This window comes from Arthrobotrys flagrans (assembly GCF_004000055.1).
Source record: "Arthrobotrys flagrans strain CBS H-5679 chromosome Unknown unitig_0, whole genome shotgun sequence".
NCBI classification, from domain to species: domain Eukaryota; kingdom Fungi; phylum Ascomycota; class Orbiliomycetes; order Orbiliales; family Orbiliaceae; genus Arthrobotrys; species Arthrobotrys flagrans.
Genome location: NW_027137550.1, coordinates 444,935 through 466,850, shown reverse-complemented (window position 1 = coordinate 466,850; position 21,916 = coordinate 444,935). Strand labels below are relative to the sequence as shown.

Here is a 21,916-nt window from a genome sequence, read left to right as displayed (position 1 = left end):
GAAGTTGAAGTGGGATGGCGATAGCTTGCAGGCTCGAAGTAGCTTAGTGTTGAAGTGACGTTATCAACACAGACAGCTTAGCCTTGGCTTACATAAGCCTACCACAACTGGCCCAAATACTACATATCCGCCAGCAACCTACTCTTTTTGACTTAAAGAAATTGCTGAAATCAAATCTAGGCTACTTTGTGAAATAGTCTTGTTTAGGAAAACCCTTTTTTGAGAGTTTACTCTAGGGTAATATTAGTTACAATTACATGCATCAGTAACAAGACGTCGACCCGACGGGAGACGCGTTCGCAACTGATGGTTCTCTGGAACATAATATCTGGTTTGACACATCCTTCAATGTTATTCAGATTTCTTAAAATTTAAGCTTTACAAAGTGCTGCATAGTTCAAGAAAAGCCGCAAAAGTTCTTGTGCGGTATGTACTGTATATATACCCTCAGCATTATAAGTATACCTTAATTAGCCTCAGAAATCAACAATAGGCGCATGCGCTGGTCCTGACTGTGATCTCGATCGTGTTGAGCGACAAACTACGATTTGAAAGGAGCTCAAGACCATCTTCTGGATTTACTAAGTGTGAATATACTACCTAATTAGTCTCGGTGCCAGAGCAGCCCCAGCACAGCCACGCTAACTAGCTATGGGGTGGGTACCATCGGCGGAAAGGAAGCGTTTTCTGGGCTGGGCTATTCGACAAAAGTCAGTCTTCAATTAGGCTTCACAGTGGAGACTAGAACGCGGGACCCGCTTCACATACATAAGATATCTAGCCTTCGAGACACCTTCGAGGCACAATAGAGCTCAAGAGTCCTCAAAACCTAGCCTCGAGACTATCTCAAAGTCTCGAATTCCTTGTAGTAAGTACATGTATAATATTTGCACAACAAAACAAACCGTGATTCTTTAGTTTTGGGAAGGATTGCATTATATTTACATAAGTTTTACTGCCGACGGACTAGACAACATTTTAACAATACGACCAAAAACTAAAAATATATCAACGGTTATAAATACACTATATGTATATATATAATTTAGATACGCGGTGAGCAGTCGTACAAAAGAAGTTCGTGATATCGGAGATACTGAATTTGAAGAAATAGAGAGAATAAGGGCTAGAACGAAGGAGAGCTTTTTGCTCAAGATATTGTCGATGAATTTAAGACCTTAAATCATGCGTAGTGTTATATTTGTTTCTGCCTCCGCTAGATAGGCATCGGTCGAATCTGAATGACAGCGGAACGACAAATCCATCAAAAAGGTTCTTGGCTGTAGTAATACCAGCATCTTGGAGATAAGGTCTGACCGTTTTGTTCCATTTCTATCGTTTCCGCGAGCCCACTCCACAAGCGCCTTTCGTGACTTTAATTCTTTTATGACTCTATACTGATTGACATCATCGGTTTCCCCTGTCTCACCTGAAGAATCGACCACCGTAAAGACTCTTTCTATCTTGGGAGGGACTGACGGTTCCCCACCAGCGTCTGCCTCCGAACTCACAGTTTCTTCAACGGCGTTTGGTTTTCCAGCCTCTTTGTTTACCTCGGGCGTTATTGACTCTGATAATTGTTCTGGCTCTAGCTCTGCATTCGCGGGTTGCTCTACGACTTTCCCAACCTCTAAATCTACCGCCGGCGGTTTCGCCTTAAGGCCAGCTTGAACTTTCTTTGGGAGTTTCTTTGGAGGGTCAAGTTCTGCAATGCATGGATTATCATCATTTTCCCACTCGTCGAGAACCTGGGAAAATGTTTGAAGTAGACAATCTGAATCGCCAATTAGATCCACCCGGTTGCCAAGTTCAAACCACAGAGCTATGAAGTCGCACGTAAGTGCATCAATTCCCCGGGCATTTTTAAGTATTTTTAACTGTTCAAAGGTTAATGTTTCTGGATGTTCGAATTTGCCAATGCTGGATTGGAGTTTGGAGAATCTCCCACCATTTTCTTCCAGTAACGACCAGATGGCTTGTAGACGAGCATCAACAAGGAGCAAGCTCAGTAAAACTGCGCTTTCGATTGTGTAAAGTTGCTCACGTGTCCCTGACGACTTTTTTATGAAACTGCCTGCCTCTCCGATTAGAGGAAGAGACCCCAGGCAAAAAGATGTCACAATCGTCAGTCTTGAGAGCTTGATATGCGACATTTGATTTCCATTGTTGTATAACAGGCCGATTTGGAATCCATGCCCAGGTGTATGTTTCAGGTAAAACGAGAAACTTGTTACCGGTAATGCAAAAATCCGAAGCTTCCCGTAGAAAAGGAATATCGCCAGTGATCAAATCTGATTCTATAGCTGCATTTTCTTTTATCCGTAAGATGGATCCAGCCCCTCCGCCATTGGAAATCAATGATTTCGTGAACCATTCCTTTCTTTGCTCCCCAAGATGTAAATAAAATGGTTTAATGAACTTTTTTGTGGGACAACCGTATAGAGCTCACCGCGTAATAGATTTCCAGCCAGAACAGCGAGAAACTCAGTCAGCTGGACATCTTGCGACCATTGATTGCCAACAAACAAAACCGGCTTTTGAGCCGACATAAACATGTAACCCTGGCTGCAGTCTTGAAACAGTACCAAATAAACAGGCTGTAGAACTGTCCTCCGCAGTATACATAGTCCTGCAGCTGAATGGAGGTGTAATAATCCTAATTCAATTCGTCCCCAGATTTACAGGTTTTTGCCGCGCGCTCGACTCGTTCTTCAAAAAAAAGAGCCTTCTTCGATCTTCTTGGACGGCGAATCAGGATGCCGCAATCTAATCTGTATAGTGTAGGATACATTTGATGCATTGTTTGCAACCTGCAGACCAATCCGGCCGCATTCGTCAACCAAGTTGGGCCAAAATATTTCCTGAAAGATTTACTGCGTACAGCTACAATGTAGGTAGAGTAGATGGCTTTCAACAAGGCAGGCTTCGAAGCTAGATTTGAGATTGCTTGCGGAGTTCATTTGCTCCAAGCGTTATTTTAGAATGGCTTCAAAAACGAGGCTGAAATATTTTACTATACATGCGGTGGTTATGTCACACATAATTCTTAGTATGTTTGCTCTAGATCTTGCCAATCCTAGGTTTGAGCCTTGTTTGTCAGCCGTCCCTTGCAAGCCTGGGGGAGCCCGTTTTATGAGATCTGTCGATGACGACGGCGTCGATGATATATTTCATTCGTCCAAATACAGTGTTTTCTATAAGTTTTAGAGTTATGAGCTTATCCAGATTTCTGCCTGTGATATGTGCTAGTAGACCATTCCAACTAAATATCGATTAAGCGCGTAGCGTTCTAGCTATTCTCTTGCACCTTTGCATAAGTCGTTAAAATTTAGGGGGAGGCTTCTCTACTGCATAGTTATCTAGTTCTTTAAGGAGTCTGCGCCGAGTTCTAGATAATTTTTTTTTGGCAGAGGTTTCTCTTCGTTCTGCCTTCTAAGGCTGTGGCAATTCAACTTTCTCCACACCATGCACCCTACAGGTGCACATGCATGCATATCCTTAAACCAATTAATCAGCCTCGGGCGCTTACCATAAAATCCGCCATAAAGCCAGCCTACCATACGACCTAGCGGTCTAGCGGGACGAAGGGCTATTATCACACGACTTCATTCTAGGGTGTTCCTTTTCTTGCTTGTTGCCTTTATCGATCAGGTAATATCTCAAGATCTCGGTCAGAAATAACCCTCTGTGATGTCAGGGTACGGGCGAAGGTAGCTAACCATCTTAATTTTGGAACTTCACCACGGTATCAGAATTTAGTAGACACTAATCTCGTACCTAGATGTCATAAAAGGATCCGAAGCAAGAGTGTGAACGTTAGATCTCAATGCCATGTCTTCAAAAAATATATAACACAACAAACAGTACACTATCAGTAGCAGCTAGCTACCATCCCCGAGAAATTCCTGATTAATCTAGTATCTTTGTTAGAATATGGTATGGAGCACGAGAATTTCTTTAGAATTCGGATCTGAAGTGTATTCCATAACGTCATCTTTCCCATCCTGTAGGGAATATCTTGAACAGGTAGAAAGATATTCATCTTTGTTCTACATAGTCACGAACACAAGGAAGGAAAAATATCCCAATACGTGTGTATGACTCAGTACTCGATAGCGTTTAGGATCAAGCTGCATTCATTTCAGGACTCTGGCCTGGTATGGATTCTATTTTGAAGAGCTCTCCCTATCGAAATCTTGTCAGCTCGGTACTTTAACTTAGCCACAACTTGATTAGTCGAAATTTCAGAAACCGGGAGGTATCTGTTGACTTTCTCCTCCGAGGCTTGGGATTCAAAACTAATTTAGTATGTGTCTGAATGGTCTATTCCTTTTGTTCTTATCCCATTTTAATAATGTCGTGTCAAAGCGGTCCAGTCTCCAGTCGTTTACGCGTGTCAAAGTTGAAGGCGACGAAATGTTGGAGTTTTTGTGTTGCTAGCACTAACAAACCTCGAGGTTTTCGATGTCGAGATAGATTGCCACGTTCGGGCGACCTACTTCGCCTTTAGCTGCATCTACAAACTTCACGCCCAACTGGTAAAGTCTCACAAAATCTACCCGACGGAAAACCCATTGATTCCCGCGGACCAAAGGCGGACGGTTATCACCCTCAAACGTTACGTACTCCAGCCCATATCTCAATATCACGACTATTACTTCCGCAAACCAGCCATTGGCATGAGGAATGCCTCGATAACCTCAAATCCTCACTATCGATAGCCGGTATTTACCAGGGGGAGTTCCCCCATCACAACTCTAGCAACAGGCAGCAGCCGCATTAGCTCCGCTTTAGGTAATCCCGCCAAAACCCAGGTTCCAAAGCCAAATCTTCCCGCCATAGAATCCCGCATAAGGTGTTTTCCAATTTTCCCGTCAATGTTACCCGGCTCACTCGTTTACTTTTACCAAGTTTAAGTACCGTTTGACAGGTTAGACAGAAAAGGCAAGGGAAAGAGCGCAGGTAGCCGTGTGAAAGCTTGTCCTGCTTATCGAAACGGCCGTCGCGCGGACCCACTTTTTTGGCTTAAATTTTGGGGCGGGAGGCAATCCAGACCTGTTCGAATTTTAGATATGGCCTGACCGATGCAATAGCTTCCTGCGGGATCAGATACGGAGCTCGATAAAGTCTTTTGAGTATTTAGTGGGAATACTTTACCCCAAGGCTTTCCTTGTATCTTGTGCTTCTTCCCTTCTTCGACTCCATACTTCAATTCCCTCCCAATTGGAAAACACATTGCATTGTAGCACCAAAAATCCAACATCACAACAATGTCTTCCGCCAAAATCGTAGTCATTGGGTACATCCCATATATCCCTACCACCCCCAATGGTACATACATACTAACACAATTCCACCAGCGCCGGAGTAGCCGGTCTAACCACCGCCCTCCTCCTCGCCAAATCCCGACACTCAGTCACCGTAATCGCCAAACACATGCCAGGCGACTACGACATCGAATACACGTCCCCCTGGGCCGGCGCAAACTACTTCCCTTTCTCCATCGCCGAAGACTCCAGTCGTAAATGGGAACGCTCCACCTACCCCGAATTAATGCGTCTAGCCACCCAAGTTCCCGAAAGCGGTATTCACGTCCAAGACGCCAACATTTTTGTCGTAGAAGGAATCCCCGTCACCGGATTCATGAAGGACCTCGTAGACGAAGAACCATGGTTTAAGAATGTTGTCCAGGGGTTTAGAAAGTTCGAAAAGGGGGAATTGCCAAAAGGGATAGAGTCGGGTACGACGTTTAAGAGCGTGTGTATTAATACGGCGATTTATTTGCCGTATTTGTTGGGACAGTGTTTGAAGTATGGAGTTGTGTTTAAGAGGGGTATAGTTAAGCATATTACCGATGCGGCAGATATGCATTTCAGTGGGAAGAAGGCGGATGTAGTCGTCAACTGCTCGGGACTATTGGCATGTAAACTTGGGGGAGTGGAGGATAAGAAGGTTATGCCCGCGCGAGGACAGATCGTGCTGGTTAGAAATGAAGCGCCGGGGATGTATACTACTTCGGCGGTTAATGATGGGGATGATGAGATGCTGGTATGTCCCACTTCACTACGTCTAAAATATTTACTAATTATATTGACGAACGAAGTATATAATGATGCGGGCAGCCGGCGGCGGCACTATCCTTGGCGGATGCTATCAAAAGGGAAACTGGTCACCAGAAATCGATCCAAACCTTGCAAACAGGATTATGAAACGTTGCGTAGACGTTTGTCCTGAGCTTACTGGCGGAAAGGGTGTTGAGGGGCTTGATATCATTCGACATGGTGTTGGGTTAAGGCCGTGGAGGGAAGGGGGCGCGAGGATTGAGAAGGAGGTTATAGATGGGGTTAAGGTTGTTCATAATTATGGTGCTGCTGGGTGGGGATGTAAGTTTTTCTCCTTCATTTTCAAATTTTTTTTTCTGAAGATATCATCCGGGATGAGAATATGCTAACATGTTAAAATAGACCAAGCCTCGTATGGCATGTCGGAGGACACCGTCGCGCTTGTGAAGGAGTCGCTAAATTTGTCGGCAAAATTGTAGAAATACAGATGTTCTGGCGCCGTGATATCCAAAAATAGACTCCCTCAACTCGTTTAAAAGAAAGATCGTAACAAAATTTACTATTCCAAAGAGGTCTAAAATTAACAATTCGTCTTGACTTTGGAAGCCGAATGGTCGATCTTTGGATTAACAAATTGATTCTATAAATGGCCTTCTGCCACCCACCCTTGTGAAGATTCCCCGACTTCAACCACTACAAGATCAATTAGACTACCAAGGGTTAATACTTTAATACAATAATACACTAATTCTAACTACTAACGTTATACCAACGTAAATACCCTCACAATCTTCAACGACTAGCTTATCGCTCAACAGTTAAAACTTCTTGCCCGAGTCAACATCCGACTCCCACAGATCGCAAACGAACGGGCGAATAGAAATCAATTGCAGATGATGATTAAGGATATTGCGGAGACGAATGTTAATACGAATAGTATGGCGGGGTTGATAAATAATTTTGGACAGCAGTGTTGTAAATTTGTTACTGGTATGTCTTTAATATCACTATTACTTATCACAGATTCCGAATGATTTAACTGATTATGGAGGATAGAACGCGACGCCGTCAAATCCCAACGCCAACTAAACGAAATCGAAAAAGCGCGTATTCTAGGCATCGACTCCCTCCCCCCACCCGCCCAACGCTACATCCGCGTCTGTCAGCTGGGCGTAATGCTTTCCGTCGGTGGAACCTTCGGCGCCCTAATAGCCTTCTGGTCCGGCGCCACCACCGTCCGCACCAGCCTCCAATCCGCCAAAACCGCTAGTCTCCAACTAATCGTCACAGGCTCCTCCAATTCCTCTGCCTAGTAATGCGCCTCGCCTTCATGGTCGATGTAGGAAAACTTGTCATCCCGCTTGAATCTTACGAAAAAGATAAGATTTATACTTCGTATATATGGGATATTTATATCTTTGCGGTTTTGTCAGCGATTGTTGGTTTTAGAGCTTGGATGTGGACGAAAAGCAATCAGAGGTTTGGACTGTGGCGACGGGGGTTAGGGATTTTATGACGGAGTCGTCTATTACTACGAGTCTTGTGGAGACGGCTGCGAGGGTCGCTGAGGCTACTACGACGACGTTTTTGACGGTTACGAGGGGGTAAGTCTTGCCTTGTGAACTAGGCCTGGGCTTGTACACATTGAGGCCTAGAGGGTGTATAGTTTCTTTTCTGTTTTTTTAGATATACTCACACTACTTTACTATTTCAAAGTAGTATTAGTGATAGTATCAATTGTAACGCATGCATGTATGTATGGATGAGGTTATTAGCCTCGAATTCAGACTTGAGAAGATGTTATGCATTATGGCGATAGTATACTCATCGGCTTCGATCTTTCCAAACAACTTCAACCATTCCCTCGCCACTGCTAAGCGCCACTTGATTCTTCCATTCTTCTCTCATAATTAAAAAGAGATCCTCCACGATATATCAGTCGATCACATCGTGTCAACGCAGGTGGTTCCAAAATCCAACAAAAATACCATATCATAGACACCATAGGTCTCGAGCCTAAGACACCATCGAACATATATAAAGTAATAAAATAAAAGAAACATGGCCTCCATAGAAATTCTAGAAAGGGACGTCGATCCATAGTCCGACTCCACCTCCTCATCCAGCGGCAGTACAATCCGCCGACCCCAAGAAACCAAACCGCATAGACCGTTTCCTAGCCAAACACCGCGTCCACGCACTTCCCCCAAAGACGGAAAACTAACAAAAAGTAGCCGACTATTAGAGAATATGCAAAAACCGAGAACTCGAAGTCATGGCCCCGCCCGAAAAACGTCGACGCAAACTCCTGCAAAGAAAGCGAAGACTAAACCAACACGGCATGCCAGCAACAGTAGTAACATCAATCTACCTCATCCGGTTCGGCGTTGCACGGCAAGAACACCATCGATGGAATAACCACGATAAAGAGAAACGGCCATTAGAAACATCACCGTTCGCGATGTGGTGTGTCTGTATGGTATGGATTTGTATGGCTGCGGCGTCGAATATGCTTGCGATAAGAACGATTTTTAAATTATGGGTGTTTGGGAGGAAGTATAAGAAGTATTGGCACTATGCAAAGTGGAGGTGGCAGTTTTTTTCGAAGGCCGGGTTGGGGATTTGTGTGGTTATTGAGCGGGCGACGGTTGCGGCGTTTGGAGGGACGGTGACGATGTTGAGGGAGGCGAGAATGTTGGAGATTGAAGGGGAGTATTGGGTGCATAGCCATTTGGGGGGGGGGTACCTTTTTTTCACTCTCCATTGTGAAGGGGCGTGGTATCATTGCGGGAGTTCTTTTTTCATGAAAGGAGAAGGGATTAGATTGTTAGGGTCTGGTTTTACATGGCCATTGCATAGTTCTTTTGAGTATGAAGGTTCATAGGACATCCCGAAGAGAGTAATAGTGATGGGCAGACGGGACACTTTGTCTTAATAATTCCTCCAATGAACGACATTGTAAAGAAATTAAGCTCATGTGGAACATCGAGCGTGGGTTCGAAGCGGGAATGCCACGTTTTTTTTAGCGTGACAGTACCAGAAATAGGGTCTACCCCTGAAAACCTTAGAAACTTTATAGTCCCTGAGGCTAAGGTTTTTGTGAAGAAAGTATATCCAAGCTTTGAGGATAAGTTTTTAATCCCGTAGATGGTGGGGTTGAGTTTGAAGGGAGAATGTGTTGATTCGGCCGAGCCGAATTTAAATACTACATGTTTGTGGCGCTAACTGGGTTTGGTTAGTGGCATTGGCTAAGAAATGTGGGTTTGAATTCTGGACTTTGATTCGAACCCACGATGCTTGCATGGTATAATGATGCAATTGATAGTATGGGAGAGTAAATGTTTCGAAACGCCCATAAATTGTCTCTCTTCAGCCCGAGCCCAAAGCTACCAAACGATCAACCAAGGCGAGCCCGCAGCTATGACATGTACGCCGGTTCAGCCCCGCCGCAAGATCTGTAGACTATCTCAAATCTCAACCGAAGGAAGAAAAGGCACGAGTCAGTCTGCTGCATGGCTGTACCACCACCATCCCTACAGTGCCCGGGGGTAGAGGTATCATGCCACCTTTTTTCTCTCTGTGGTGTTCCTATTTCCATTTTTTATTTTTAATGATTTTGTATTTGATGAGAGATCGTGGGTTTCGATAACATTCCAAAATCTTTTTTTTTTAAAAAAAAGATTTGAATTAGAGACAAGTATGACTGCTAGTTTCCAGGCTATTCCGGTTGCTTCTTTCTTTTGTAGGGCCGGTATTGGTAAGGTATAAGTTTTTCGAGGTTCATTCGGGACTATTCGAGTTCGGGCTGCAAATAGTAAAGCTGCCGAAGCTTCCTTGAGTTTATCCCCACCAGCTATCCACAAGTTTATAGTGGTAATGAAGAGGGGAGACAAGTTTCGAAACTTATTCGTTAACAAAAAGAAGAAGGGTATATATGGGACCCGCTTTGACATCAATCGATGGGCTTCATATCACATTGTAGCCTTCTAGTATATCAAAAGTTCCTTTTTTCTACTTGTTTTTTGTAACAGCCGTCGTCATCGAAGTCATATTCATAATCATACCGTCAAGTATTTCTCATTCGCGGACATCCCGTTAGTACACATTGTGGCATTACTAATAATAACAAGGATTAGAAGGACCCCAAAGTTGTTGCATTGGCTGACAAACATCCTTTAAACTTGCATCACCTCATCGCTTTTCTTCTTCGTCAAAAAAAACACCGCCTCCTCTTCTTTCCTCCGTTTCTTTTTTCCCCCACACTCCAAATAACCACAGCGATTAAAGTATTAAATATTAAACAAGAAACGCTGGCTTCCCCGAACTATATAAGGACCATCAAGTCCTTGTCGACCGTTCGTCTGTCGTCTTTAAATTTTTCTGTTCAATCAAAGAGGTTTTTGACTGTCGCAGCTACAAATTCGCTCATCGGACGGTACCCCACTATAATTACTACTACAGCTACAGCTACTATCCCGCCTCCAACCACGAAATTCCAGTCATTTAGACAGTTCTCTACTACACCTATCAAAATGGTTGCCGAAGTTAAGAGGTCCGTATTCTCCCCTCTCTCTCTCGCTCTTAAATCCGTTGCCGTTTATCCGAAACTCCATATTTTTCAATGATGCTAACATACATATATAAAAAACAGCCTACAGGAATTCAACGAAGTGATCAAAAAGGACAAAGTCACTGTCGTCGACTTCTACGCCACATGGTGCGGCCCTTGCAGGCAAATTACCCCATTCGTCGACAAGCTATCGAAAGAGATCGAAGACGCCAGTTTCATAAAAGTCGATGTTGATGAGGTCACTGATGTTGCTGCTGAGTATGGTGTTAGAGCTATGCGTTAGTCTCCCTTCCCTCCCTTTCCTTTCATCACCATATCAGTAACTATGGCTAACGATTTGTTCGGTGATATATAGCAACATTCATGATCTTCCGCGGCGGCGAAAAAGTTAGCGAAGTCGTCGGCGCCAATCCGGCGGCTCTTAAAGGTGCAGTTGAAACCGCTATCAAGGAATGACTAGCCGGTGAACCTGTCACTCCGTTCTCAAAGGCTCCTCCGAACGCTGCCCTCAACTTTGTGAACAATTATGGGAGGTTTATTGTTATTGTTATCGGTCTGTTGATTTGGTACTTTAAGAAAGATCCTGCCGCTGCTGGAGGGAAACAACGAGAGCCTGAGGAGATTCCGATTGGATTTTAGATGAAAAGTTAGGGGGGGGGAGGAAGCATACCCGGTCGCTTTTTTTGGCTTTTGTAAATCCATGTGTTCTAGTTTTTCGTTGGTTTGGTTAAACTGTCATAATGGTCTACGGCAATACATTGTCTCCAAACATTTTTATTTTTGCGTACTACCTACTATTACATGGAGCGGCTACGCTTGCACATTTTTTATCTTTAAGAAGGCGGTAATGATTGTTATTCGAACATTTGAAGCCTTGTTCTTTCTTTGGTTTTACCTAAATTACTTCTAGTCTAGTAATCTAACTACCTAGCTCTGCATAAGTAGAAGCAATCTGATCCTGTGGACCAACCGGGGTATTGCAGTGGTAATAATCATACATGCAGGGTTTTAATACCATCGTTCGATGGTGATGGATTATTAGTAGCAGTAGGCCCCTTCGAGTCCTTACCCGAAGTGACGCCACTACCGCCGCCGTTAGCTTTAGCTTTCTTCTTCTCAATCTTTTCCTTCTGTTGTCGTTCTTTCCTTTCCCGTGCTGTTTCCCGTTTTTGTTTATTCCCCTGCTTCCCCGGCGGCGGGGCATCTTTCTTTTGTGGCGTCTTTCTCTTCTGTCTTTTTTTGTCTTCAGGAGTAGGTCCTCCTGTGTCCAGGCCGAGGTCTTCTTCCAACGCCACTTTTTCTCCATCTGCGTCCAAATCCCCATTCTCTTTCTCAGCTTCAACCTCCGCCTCATCAAGTAACCTACTAACCGCCAACCCCACATCACCCCTACACCTCTCCAACGCCTCTCTAATCTTCTGTTTACTAACCCCCGCAGCAAAATCCCCCGGCAAACTCCTCTCGACCACATCCTCCATCCACGGCATAATAACCACCCCTTCCTCCAAAATCTTCTGCTGCTTTTGCCTCCCTTCCTCTGTCAACGGTTTTGGAGTCACATTAGGAAGACCCTTATGCGGACCATCGATGTTTCGAACGCTGGAGTAGTGTTCCCAATCGTGGTATGCTATGTGTAGTACCTTTCTAGGTCCGGGTATCGGTTCATCCTTCCCAAGCATGGAATTATCGTCTTCATCATCGGATTCTTCGGCATCTCGTTCGCCGGAGACGAGGTATGCGAATTCTCGCTGGTAGATTTTTACATCGACGTTGTAGCAGCGGGCGAAGGCGACAATTTCGAGGTTATCCCCATAAACACCCGGTTTTTCCATCCGTTTTACGTGGTCGGCGAAGACGCGGTCGACGGTATCCTCATTTGGTAAAGTAGTCGATGAAGAACGGGCTTTTCGTGTAGGAGGTGGAACGGAGAGGAAGAGTTTGAAGTAAGAGGAGTGACGGCGCATGTAGGATGTTGTGCGGAGGCGGATGGTTGTTGCTCTATCCTTTAGAACGATCTTTTTTTTAGTATTTGAAGGTGGGTATGGAGGGATAGAGGGGATGTACTATACTTGATGACCGTACAGCTGGTCGCTGAAACTGCGGAAAAGACAGTCGCCGTCGCCGATGATATCGGAGGCGTAGAGCCCCTGCCCCGAGAGGAGGGGGAACTCGGAGGACATTAAATATACATGTAGATGTTCTTCTTTAACGAAATGAAGGTGGTGATGGTGGGGAGGGATGTTTATGCGCAGTGCGGGAGGATCCGAGGTGAGCCAGGGCTTGGCAAGGGAGACAACGCGGAATATGCAACAAATGTCACGTTTCGATGTCGAGGATAAATATGTCGAGTAACCGTTGATATTATATTACATCCACAAGATTAATGACCTTGATAAATAGTACACATCGCCACTGTCATAAAATAAACATCTCAACATATATATATATATATATTTATACATTTTAAAAAAGCATCAAATCCTAACAGCCTCCTCACACATACCCCCCGCTCCCACCCCAAATCTTACAAAGCCCCGAAGGACTCGACCTCTTGGACCCATAATTCCCCCTAACCACATTTCTCCCCGTCGAATTCACAAAGGCATCCAACTCATTCCCTTTGAAAATGTTCCCCCCACCACATTCCCCCTCGCCACCGTCTTAACCCCACCTTCCTCATCATCCACAACCACAACCCCATTCCTCAGCTTCTCGAACCAATTCCCCTTCACCACCGTCCCAACCCCGCCCGAAATTGTAACTCCGCTCGAAGACCCCAGGGTGTTAGGACATCCAGCGGTTTGTTTTTAAAAGCATTCCTTTCGATCCTAGCATTCTTGATATCGGGGTCTACGAACGCGCCGGCACAGACATCGTGTACGTAGTTTTCGTATATATGTGCGTGTGGGGTTTGTACGCAGAGACCGATGAAGTAGTTTGAGATTTTGTTGTGGGAGATTGTAACAGTTATTGTGTCGTCCATGCAGATTCCTATGAAGTAGGAAGGGAATATTCCAGGTGTGGAGAGGACGGTGTTTTGTTGTATCTTACTATTCTTCGATCCGACAGTGAGGATATCGTATTGTGAAGCACTACTAACGGCGTTATTTTCAATAATCGTGTTTTCACAGCCTACGATGGCGATATTTAGACCACCGAAGTTTTTAATCGTAAACCCCGTTATTATAATATCCTTAATATAAGACCCCACGGAAAAGACTTTGAGGTGTTCTCCATTAAAATCTTTTAGATCTTGTAACACCACCCCATCCCCCGAAATCCAAATCCCAGCTTGCGTTCCCGCTCCCGCAAGGTTTGTACAGGTGTTATTTATGAAAGAGGGAGGAGGGGTTAGGATCGCGTTATGCCCGATGAGGGTTATGCTCGGTGTGGTAATGAGTAGTTGTTCGCGGTAAGTTCCTGGTGGGACGGAGATGGTGGTGCCGGGGTTGGCGATGGAGATGGCGGATTGGATGCTACCGCCGGATTTTACGCGGATTGTGCGGTGGGGGTGGCTATTGTAGGGGTGGGAGGAGGTGAGGCGGGTGAGGAAGTGTATGTATATCTTTCGATCGCCTTTCCCCAAGAACGAGACTCGATCGATCGTTAATCCCTGAAAAGGGCTCAGCGGGGCCGACATAACTATCAAGATTTCCGCATCAAGGATATTGCTATCGATTTAAGGGGTTTTAGAACCAAGATGTTGGATTTTGGCGACAGCATTTCCGTTTGAACGGAATCGTTGAGATGGGTAGTGTGTGATCGTGACTTTCTTCAAGTCTTGGTTGTAATGATATCTACATTTCTTGTATTGTAGTCCTGGTTTAAAATTGATCTTTCTCCGATCAAATGTTTCATTCGATTTCATTTCATTTTTCTATATCAACCCCAATTCACAACCATCTCTATCAATCAAGTCAAAAACATCCCCTCCGGCCATTTCCCCACCAACAGCGCCTTCGCCGGCACCCTCCCCGGCACGGGACTCAAAACCTTCACCCTCCTCTCCTTCTCATCAACTTCCTGTACAAACAAAAACCCCAAAACCGAACTCTCCGCCACCTCCTTCGCCCCAGCATCCTTAGCATCAACCTGCAACACCGCCACCACCAAATTCTCAAACCTACTATCAACCTCCCCTGCCGTCAACTTCCTAACCACATCCTCCTCCCCAATCTGCAAACTACTTTCATCCTCTCCAATCGGTAGGAACGATGTATTCCTCTTACTCTCCGAAGATAAAGAATCTACTGTCTCCCATAACGAAAAAGTGGGAGAATCGAATTCGATACTGACGGTGTAAGGGCTCAAAGTACATTTTTCATCACCGAAGAAATATTTTTTTACTGTTGCGTCGCGGAGTGATTTTTTGTAGGGGATATCACGGTCGACGCAGCCGCCTGAGGTGGGGAGTTTGATGACGTTGATGTTTGTTGAAGATGGGGAGAAGGATTTTAGCATTGTATTGTAGAGACGTTCGGAACCTAGGACGGCGATTGCGGTTATGGAGAATTCGGCGACGATGTATGAGATTAGATCGCCGTTTGTTTGGTTGTCGAAGGATGGGGTGTCGATTATTACGCCGGTGTTTTTGGCTGTTTAAAACCATCATGTCAGTAAAAACTACACTTGCCGTGTTGATATTGATAAGAAGGGGGGAATACACTCAATATCTTCCTCCAAGCGACTGTTAACCGCCACCGCCATCCTCGAAATCAACCGTTTATACCTCTTAACCCCACTCTCCGGCGTCTCCAACCCATAATAATAAACCAACGGCAACTTAACCGGAATAGCAGACGGAGCACTCATAGGACTACTCCCAAACCCATCTTCGACATCCATCACACTTCCAAAACTAGCGGCACTCATCGTACCCGGAACAGACAACACCCCTTCTCCGCCTGTATCGAGGTTTATAACCATCGGTTTCCTACCCTGTCGTATCGAATACCCCGTAAGTATCTTTGCCACCGTTGTCTTCCCAACGTCTGGGGGTCCAATAAGTAGGACCCTGGGACCCTGGGCACCCTCGGTAGTGGGTGGACAGTCACTAGCTGAGACACGGAGTTTTTCAAGTGCAATATGGAGGTTTAGATATGTTGCCATAGGAGTTTCTTCGGCGATATATTCCACCGAAGGTGACCCCTCGATGGATAATGAACATCCGGTCCATGTGTATATCGCGGATTTACAGCAGGTGAAGGTGTACGGAAGACCTTTGGATAATTCGGTACCGAAGAGTTCGGCTGTACCTGCGGTGCCGGCGGTTAGGCGGATGGTGATACTAGTGGTCGGAGCTACTTCGAAGCGGAATTCTTGGTTGGGTTTCAGTTCGCGGGTTAGGATTGTAGAGGAGTCCTAGATTTACAAATAAGGCTGGAGGGTTAGGAGAGCGGTCTGGGGAGGGTATGGAGGGGTGGTTGGGATGGTTGGGATGGTACAAACAAACAATTGAGTCGGTTATGTCGAGGCCGGGGAGGGCCATGGCGGTTGTGGGTGCCGGCACGAGGCTGGCGGTTGTGTATTGATGATTGCTCAACTAACTACTGAGTAGTAGCTAAGGAGATGGCACGGATGACGAAGTGGTGGATAGTTAGATATCGGCACGGGAATGATTGTTAGATTGAGGATGATAGCCGCAGGTAGCGGAGGTAGTTAGTTGCGGTGGAGGTGTAGTTAGTTTGGTGGGTTTCTGGCGATGAGGTTGAAAACGTGGTGAAGTTGGGAAGACGCGATCTAAACGCCAATGCTTAACCGACTCAACATATAACACAGAACTGGATGTCATGATATCGCAAAGTCCTAATTACCATAGCCCCGTATTTACCTCAGTTAGGGGACTTTCTTGATTTTATTCTGGAAAGTTTGTAATATCGTAATTTGTATTAACGAATTGACATCATTATAAGCCAGCTTAGAACAACAGAAACCAACAATATAAGATCTGTCTGGTTTACCAAAGTCAAAAAGCCACCGCCAAAAAAAAAAAATGCCATTTTAATACCTTCATCCTACCTTTTTTCCCTCCCTATCATCTCCCCTTCCTCCTTTCTAATATTCCATAATCCCTATTTGTTCGCGTCTCCCTTCCATTGTTTGTGTAGAATTGAATCAAACAGTATCCCCGAGCCCATCATACCCCCCCTCCCTCATATTCTCCGGCGGCTCTATCGACGGCACAAATTCCAATCCAATATATCCAATACCAACGAGTACAATAATACTGCCGGGGACCCAGCTGAGCCACCATTTATGGTACAAGATTGAGCCGGTGAAGATGTAGACTATTTCACACCACCATCTATATTAGTAAATTGAAACAGATAGGTATAGGATGGGAAGAAAGAAACATACAAGCTCCACGACCGATGAACGAAAACATAAAGTTTGCATAACGGCTGACCGGGGGTGGGATTTGGAATTCTGTGGTTTAAATTGGTTAGATTGTGATAGTGGTAGTGATAGTGAGGGGTGGGAGTACCGAGGAGGGCGGTGGCTATGATATAATTAGTATTCTATTCTTATAAGACCTGGGAAAGGATAGACATACCGGCACCGAATACGATAATGTAAACTCCAAGGATAACATGTTGCAACGTCAGGTCGAAGAATTGGGCGATTCCTATCACAATCAATATATCAGCAACCTTCCCTTCTCTGTGGGGTCATGAGGATGAGAAAGTATAATAACGAACCTCCGAATATCATCAACCCTCCAACCGTCAAATTCGTAAGGCGACTGCCATAGATTAAATGTTAGCTAGTATTAGTGTGATATCGGGTATCGCGAAACCCACAATGCCTGTCCGAGATCCATCGTGTGCTACTTGACCGAGAATGCGCGGTAGTCGTAGTTAATCAAGAGCGGGGGCTAGACGAAACCAGTCCGATAGAAGGTACTATTAAACCCGGCGACTACCCTTCTCCGTCCGAGAGAAGTGTGTAGTATCAATAAGAACGGTGAGAGGGCGAGGGAGAATAGCTTGAAGATACGCGGTGGGGGGAAGACAGATGTGGAGTATTTAAAGAGGAAAGCGGGAAAGCTGCAGGTGGCCATGGAAGTGGAGCTATAGCATTGTCTTGGCATGCGGATGACGCCTCTTTCCTCATCGCACCTGAAGAAATAATTTAAACAGTGATAGCGTAGGCGGCCTCGTCAGCTGGTTCATGATATATACGAGGTTAGGTGGAATATATGAGGACTACGTAGATGCAGACTATGATGTATGATGGTATTGTATTGAAGAACTCCCATTTGCGCCGTCTATGATATGAGCATTATAACACAACATAACATTCTTCTTTCCTCCCTTCCTTCCTTCCCCTCCTTTCGTATATCGTATACACATTGCAATGCCCTTGAGGTTAACTCGGTCGGTCGTCCATTTAGAGAGTATGTTTAACTATAATACCTATCCATCACACTCCATTAGCATTACCAACTTCACCAGGAATATAATATATAAGAGAGGACCCACAGTTCAATAGAACTTCCATTCCCAATCTCATAATCCCCGAGGGTGATATGATCCTTAAACGTCGTATACCACTTCTTCAACACGATCTTCTCGGGAGAAGTACCGATCTGCGCGGCTAATAGCTTTTTGAAGTCGCCGATGGTATCGTCGGGTTCGCATTTTACTTTGACTTTTTTGCCGAGGCGGTCGTTGCTATTTTTTCTCAATATATTAGTATATAGAAAGGGTGAATGTAGAGGGGTAGAAAGTGTATGCTTACCAAGTGACTTCGATCATTTTGTTTATATTGAGCGATAGCTGGCAGGAGGTGGGATGAGTGCAAGTCAACGGCGTTGGAGAACAGCTCAAAGAGAGGGGCTCGTTTTGGTCGCAACACAGTCCACAACACAAAGTGTCCCGTGCCTCCGTCTACCTCCACCCTGTCGATGCGCGATGGTGATATAAAACTTGACGGGAAAGTCTTCCTTGACCCACTCGAATGAATAAATTAAAAGATGTAGGGATCATAGCTGCTGATATTTACATTTGCGCTTCCGAAACGACTTTGGAGTTATGACCTTATATCGGCTGCGTCTACGAGTACTCGAGCATGCATAGACGAATTTGAGACTTATGATCGATCTCAACCTCGATTCTCAATCCAATTCTAGCACTGTATAAAATCCTTTCTTCGAGTAGTTCTCCTCTTCAATAATCCATCTCCTTCTTATAACGATTACTCCAGCAAGAAAATTCAGTGAAAAAAGATACCATATCACATCAACCAACCTAGGATTCGTACAAAATGTGCCGAAAAGTCTACTACATCTGCGAATGCTGCAAGGCCGCCACCATGACGGAGAGGATGCGAATCGGTACGTATCAATATTTCTTTCTCTTCCCGATACCTTTTCTCTATATAATATATATGCTACCAGTACTAACATATTGTAAATGACTATATCAGAGTGCACGAGTAACATATACTGTCGGACGGAACTCGGAACACTCAATGGCCTGGGACTAACAGGCAAGTACGCTTTGAAGGACCCAAGTGGCCTGAAAGATGGCCGCCCGGATGGCGATACCGGTACCCACGGGGTCCCAAAATTCGGTCCTGGAGTTGACAAAGTGTTTGTACATGTAATTGTCCCTGTATACGTCCTCGAAACGCTGACACAGATGATGAAGAACAATAGATTCGTACCAGATATCAATAGGTATCTGAATAATGCCTGGGTACTTCTCAACACAGTATCGGAAGTTGTTCCGGAGCAGGGAAGGCCGTTAGTCACTTGCTTTCTTTGGGAATCTCCAAAACTCCAGTCTCAGAGGCTCCATTGGTGATGGATCGTTTAGGACCCACCTAGATATACGGTTGTAGCGCATAATAAAGCTCTATTCCATACTCGCAAGTAGTACTGTTCATCTTGCTGGTTATGTACACCGTACATGTCCATCCAACCTTTTATTCCTGTACACTGCGTAAACTGCTTTCCAAATAGAGTCGACACGCCGAACGAGTCATCAATGCGGGGTATCCTTGGTTTTTTTTTAAATAGATGTACTCTTCTTGTGACAGATTCCAACACCGTTACACCGTGACCGGATTCTTCGGCATTGTTACACCAGTCCCCAGGATCCCACCAAGGCTTTTTTTCTTTCTCGTATACTCTCTCAAAGAAGAAGCCATGGATATTTCGTTCCAGGGATATCGTTGATCATTTCTAGGAATTACTTATAGATCAGAACAAAGATAATATGTGTGTGAAGGTTGTTGCTGCTAAGACGAGGTGCCCTATCCAGTGTCCGTCTCTCCGTATTATTTTTGTGGTTTCTCTCTAACATCCGTCCGCAGCGCCCCTTCTACCGCTTCAGCTTCTGCTTTCAATTCTTAACGCTCTTGCATCCTCGTTACACGTGCACCCCCCATAAGTTACTCCTTCTTGTCACAACCCTGTATAGGAAGTATGATGTGACAGGCCCTCATACCGCTTGTTTCGACCGCACCTCATCTCACAGAAAGTTTCATAACTCCACGATACCCTGTCGATTATTTCAAAACGATAAGCGAGACGAGAGATTCACCAAGGCTCGGCACTCGGCTTCCAACCACAGCTTGCCATACTAAGGAAAATAGGCGTCCCCGGTCGTACAACATATGCAGGTACGGATACTATAGAAATTAACACAGAAATTCGAACCGGGTGCCGTTGCTCAGTGAATTTAATAGCCAGCAAAGTTACGTATGCATATATCTAACCCCTCATCGGAAACAAGGAAGGGGGACATATGACTTTGTAGCACCTTCCTGATCTCACTTTCAACTTGGAAGCGTCACGGAAGCGAGCCCCCGCTTCTCAGGCTTATTGATATGGCCCTGTAACCGGGATTTCTAGCACTGCCTTAGATGTACTCCAGGAATAGCCGAAAAGAGCTTTTTCACCTTCCCATATCTTCGAACATGAACACGCGTTTAGTCGAGGGATTGAAGTCCGAACTTTCACTGAAATGGAATGTATTGCTTCCAGAACAAGCCATATGCTCTAGCAACTGCTATCGACAACCATCAGACATGACAAAACTCGAAATGACACACGCATGGCATACATGCTTGGCCAGAAGGATTCTTCAGGCATCATCTTCTGTGTAGAATAGGCTTCAGTATCTATCTTCTGTCATATTGATATCCATCACCCTCTAGGATAAAGATAAAATGTTATATTTTATAGAGAGCTACCGGCAGACGTTACCATCGAGCTATATAGTAGTTTTGATTGGCAGACAAATATAAGTCTAAAAGCAAATGATATATGATTTGCTAATAGCCCAGAGAAAACTTTCTCCGCTTCCCCGATTCCCCGGATTTTACAAGATCTCTTCGTTGTTCGGAAGATTTCCAGCTTCCTGATATAGTAGGGCACGGCAATCGGCTGCTTCACGTAATAATCAACGTTACGCTACGATCAGATTCCATTACAGTTTGTACACCTGCCGCAATGGGCAATGTCGATGGTGATATTAACGTTATACACTTGGGTTCTTGTCCTTTCTGAGATGGTAGTCGTTTATGAAATTTATTTTGTCGAAACGTAACTACAAGGCAGGAGTTTCTTCGGAGAAAGTTCTGCCGGACCCCAGCTCCCATATGCGCTCTCACCTACGGGTATCGCCGTGAAGGCTTGGTCGGTCTCTCGAAATACCGAGGGGCTAGGTACGGTGAGAAGTATATAAGCCCTCGAATCTACTCTCTGGTTATCCTCTCTCTTTCCATCACCATCATCATCATCATCATCATCATCACCATAATCAAAGCAAAACAGCTCAGGCGGAGAATAAATATAAAGGTTAGTCAGTAATCCGGCTTTCAACTTCAGTTCTCTCAAGAGGCCTCGATTGACCCATCCAGCTTTCTCAATCATCAGCCAACCCGAGGTTTCAAGGGGCCCCAGGAAATTATTCCAATACGATGCAGCTCTCAAAACTCGCCTACCTACTCCCCCTCATCGCCACCGTCCTGGCTGCCGCCGTGCCAGACACCAATTCTGGCGTCAGCATGGTCAACGATGAAATCGAGGTCTCAGAATTAGAAGGCAACATCTTCGACAAACGCGCCTGCTCAAGCAACAAATGCAAATGCGCGGAAGGTACCAAGGCGGGCGTTTACTGTGGACGGTGCGGTGCTGTTACCTCCTTGGGTTCCGGTGGGATTAACGATGTCTACCAATGCGCTTCAAGCGGGGAATGCTGTCGATACGGACCTCGCTCTAGCTGCGCCGGTTCGTCCTATACTCCATGTGGCTAAATCGGGAGATGGTACCGTA

The 21,916-nt window shown here is 45.1% G+C and overlaps 10 protein-coding genes across 10 annotated transcripts; 5 read left to right on the top strand and 5 right to left on the bottom strand.

The window, feature by feature from the left end:
• Positions 1-1,178: 1,178 nt before the first annotated feature.
• On the bottom strand, positions 1,179-2,153 carry DFL_003238 (uncharacterized protein; the record flags this gene model as incomplete). Its single annotated transcript, XM_067632147.1, has 1 exon — positions 1,179-2,153. The coding sequence occupies one exon, from the start codon at positions 2,151-2,153 to the stop codon at positions 1,179-1,181; it is 975 nt and encodes a 324-aa protein (XP_067490445.1).
• A 3,117-nt stretch (positions 2,154-5,270) lies between these two features.
• DFL_003237 (uncharacterized protein) lies at positions 5,271-6,541 on the top strand (the record flags this gene model as incomplete). The annotated part of the gene is made up of 4 exons (XM_067632146.1): positions 5,271-5,299; positions 5,361-6,048; positions 6,104-6,383; positions 6,465-6,541. 4 exons carry the CDS (start codon positions 5,271-5,273, stop codon positions 6,539-6,541), a joined length of 1,074 nt encoding a protein of 357 aa, XP_067490444.1.
• A 417-nt stretch (positions 6,542-6,958) lies between these two features.
• DFL_003236 (uncharacterized protein) lies at positions 6,959-7,375 on the top strand (the record flags this gene model as incomplete). The annotated part of the gene is made up of 2 exons (XM_067632145.1): positions 6,959-7,052; positions 7,119-7,375. 2 exons carry the CDS (start codon positions 6,959-6,961, stop codon positions 7,373-7,375), a joined length of 351 nt encoding a protein of 116 aa, XP_067490443.1.
• Positions 7,376-10,594: 3,219 nt separating this feature from the next.
• On the top strand, positions 10,595-11,088 carry DFL_003235 (uncharacterized protein; the record flags this gene model as incomplete). Its single annotated transcript, XM_067632144.1, has 3 exons — positions 10,595-10,614; positions 10,714-10,910; positions 10,988-11,088. 3 exons carry the CDS (start codon positions 10,595-10,597, stop codon positions 11,086-11,088), a joined length of 318 nt encoding a protein of 105 aa, XP_067490442.1.
• Positions 11,089-11,624: 536 nt separating this feature from the next.
• Positions 11,625-12,812, bottom strand: DFL_003234 (uncharacterized protein; the record flags this gene model as incomplete). The annotated part of the gene is made up of 2 exons (XM_067632143.1): positions 11,625-12,635; positions 12,702-12,812. The coding sequence occupies 2 exons, from the start codon at positions 12,810-12,812 to the stop codon at positions 11,625-11,627; spliced, it is 1,122 nt and encodes a 373-aa protein (XP_067490441.1).
• Positions 12,813-13,360: 548 nt separating this feature from the next.
• Positions 13,361-16,120, bottom strand: DFL_003233 (uncharacterized protein; the record flags this gene model as incomplete). The annotated part of the gene is made up of 4 exons (XM_067632142.1): positions 13,361-14,303; positions 14,585-15,227; positions 15,297-15,993; positions 16,085-16,120. 4 exons carry the CDS (start codon positions 16,118-16,120, stop codon positions 13,361-13,363), a joined length of 2,319 nt encoding a protein of 772 aa, XP_067490440.1.
• Positions 16,121-16,746: 626 nt separating this feature from the next.
• Positions 16,747-17,452, bottom strand: DFL_003232 (uncharacterized protein; the record flags this gene model as incomplete). Its single annotated transcript, XM_067632141.1, has 6 exons — positions 16,747-16,919; positions 16,990-17,058; positions 17,117-17,131; positions 17,186-17,257; positions 17,331-17,374; positions 17,433-17,452. The coding sequence occupies 6 exons, from the start codon at positions 17,450-17,452 to the stop codon at positions 16,747-16,749; spliced, it is 393 nt and encodes a 130-aa protein (XP_067490439.1).
• A 582-nt stretch (positions 17,453-18,034) lies between these two features.
• DFL_003231 (uncharacterized protein) lies at positions 18,035-18,389 on the bottom strand (the record flags this gene model as incomplete). Its single annotated transcript, XM_067632140.1, has 3 exons — positions 18,035-18,047; positions 18,114-18,305; positions 18,373-18,389. 3 exons carry the CDS (start codon positions 18,387-18,389, stop codon positions 18,035-18,037), a joined length of 222 nt encoding a protein of 73 aa, XP_067490438.1.
• A 508-nt stretch (positions 18,390-18,897) lies between these two features.
• DFL_003230 (uncharacterized protein) lies at positions 18,898-19,990 on the top strand (the record flags this gene model as incomplete). The annotated part of the gene is made up of 5 exons (XM_067632139.1): positions 18,898-18,967; positions 19,060-19,225; positions 19,284-19,312; positions 19,837-19,885; positions 19,951-19,990. The coding sequence occupies 5 exons, from the start codon at positions 18,898-18,900 to the stop codon at positions 19,988-19,990; spliced, it is 354 nt and encodes a 117-aa protein (XP_067490437.1).
• A 1,571-nt stretch (positions 19,991-21,561) lies between these two features.
• DFL_003229 (uncharacterized protein) lies at positions 21,562-21,897 on the top strand (the record flags this gene model as incomplete). Its single annotated transcript, XM_067632137.1, has 1 exon — positions 21,562-21,897. One exon carries the CDS (start codon positions 21,562-21,564, stop codon positions 21,895-21,897), a length of 336 nt encoding a protein of 111 aa, XP_067490436.1.
• Between the last annotated feature and the right edge of the window lie 19 nt (positions 21,898-21,916).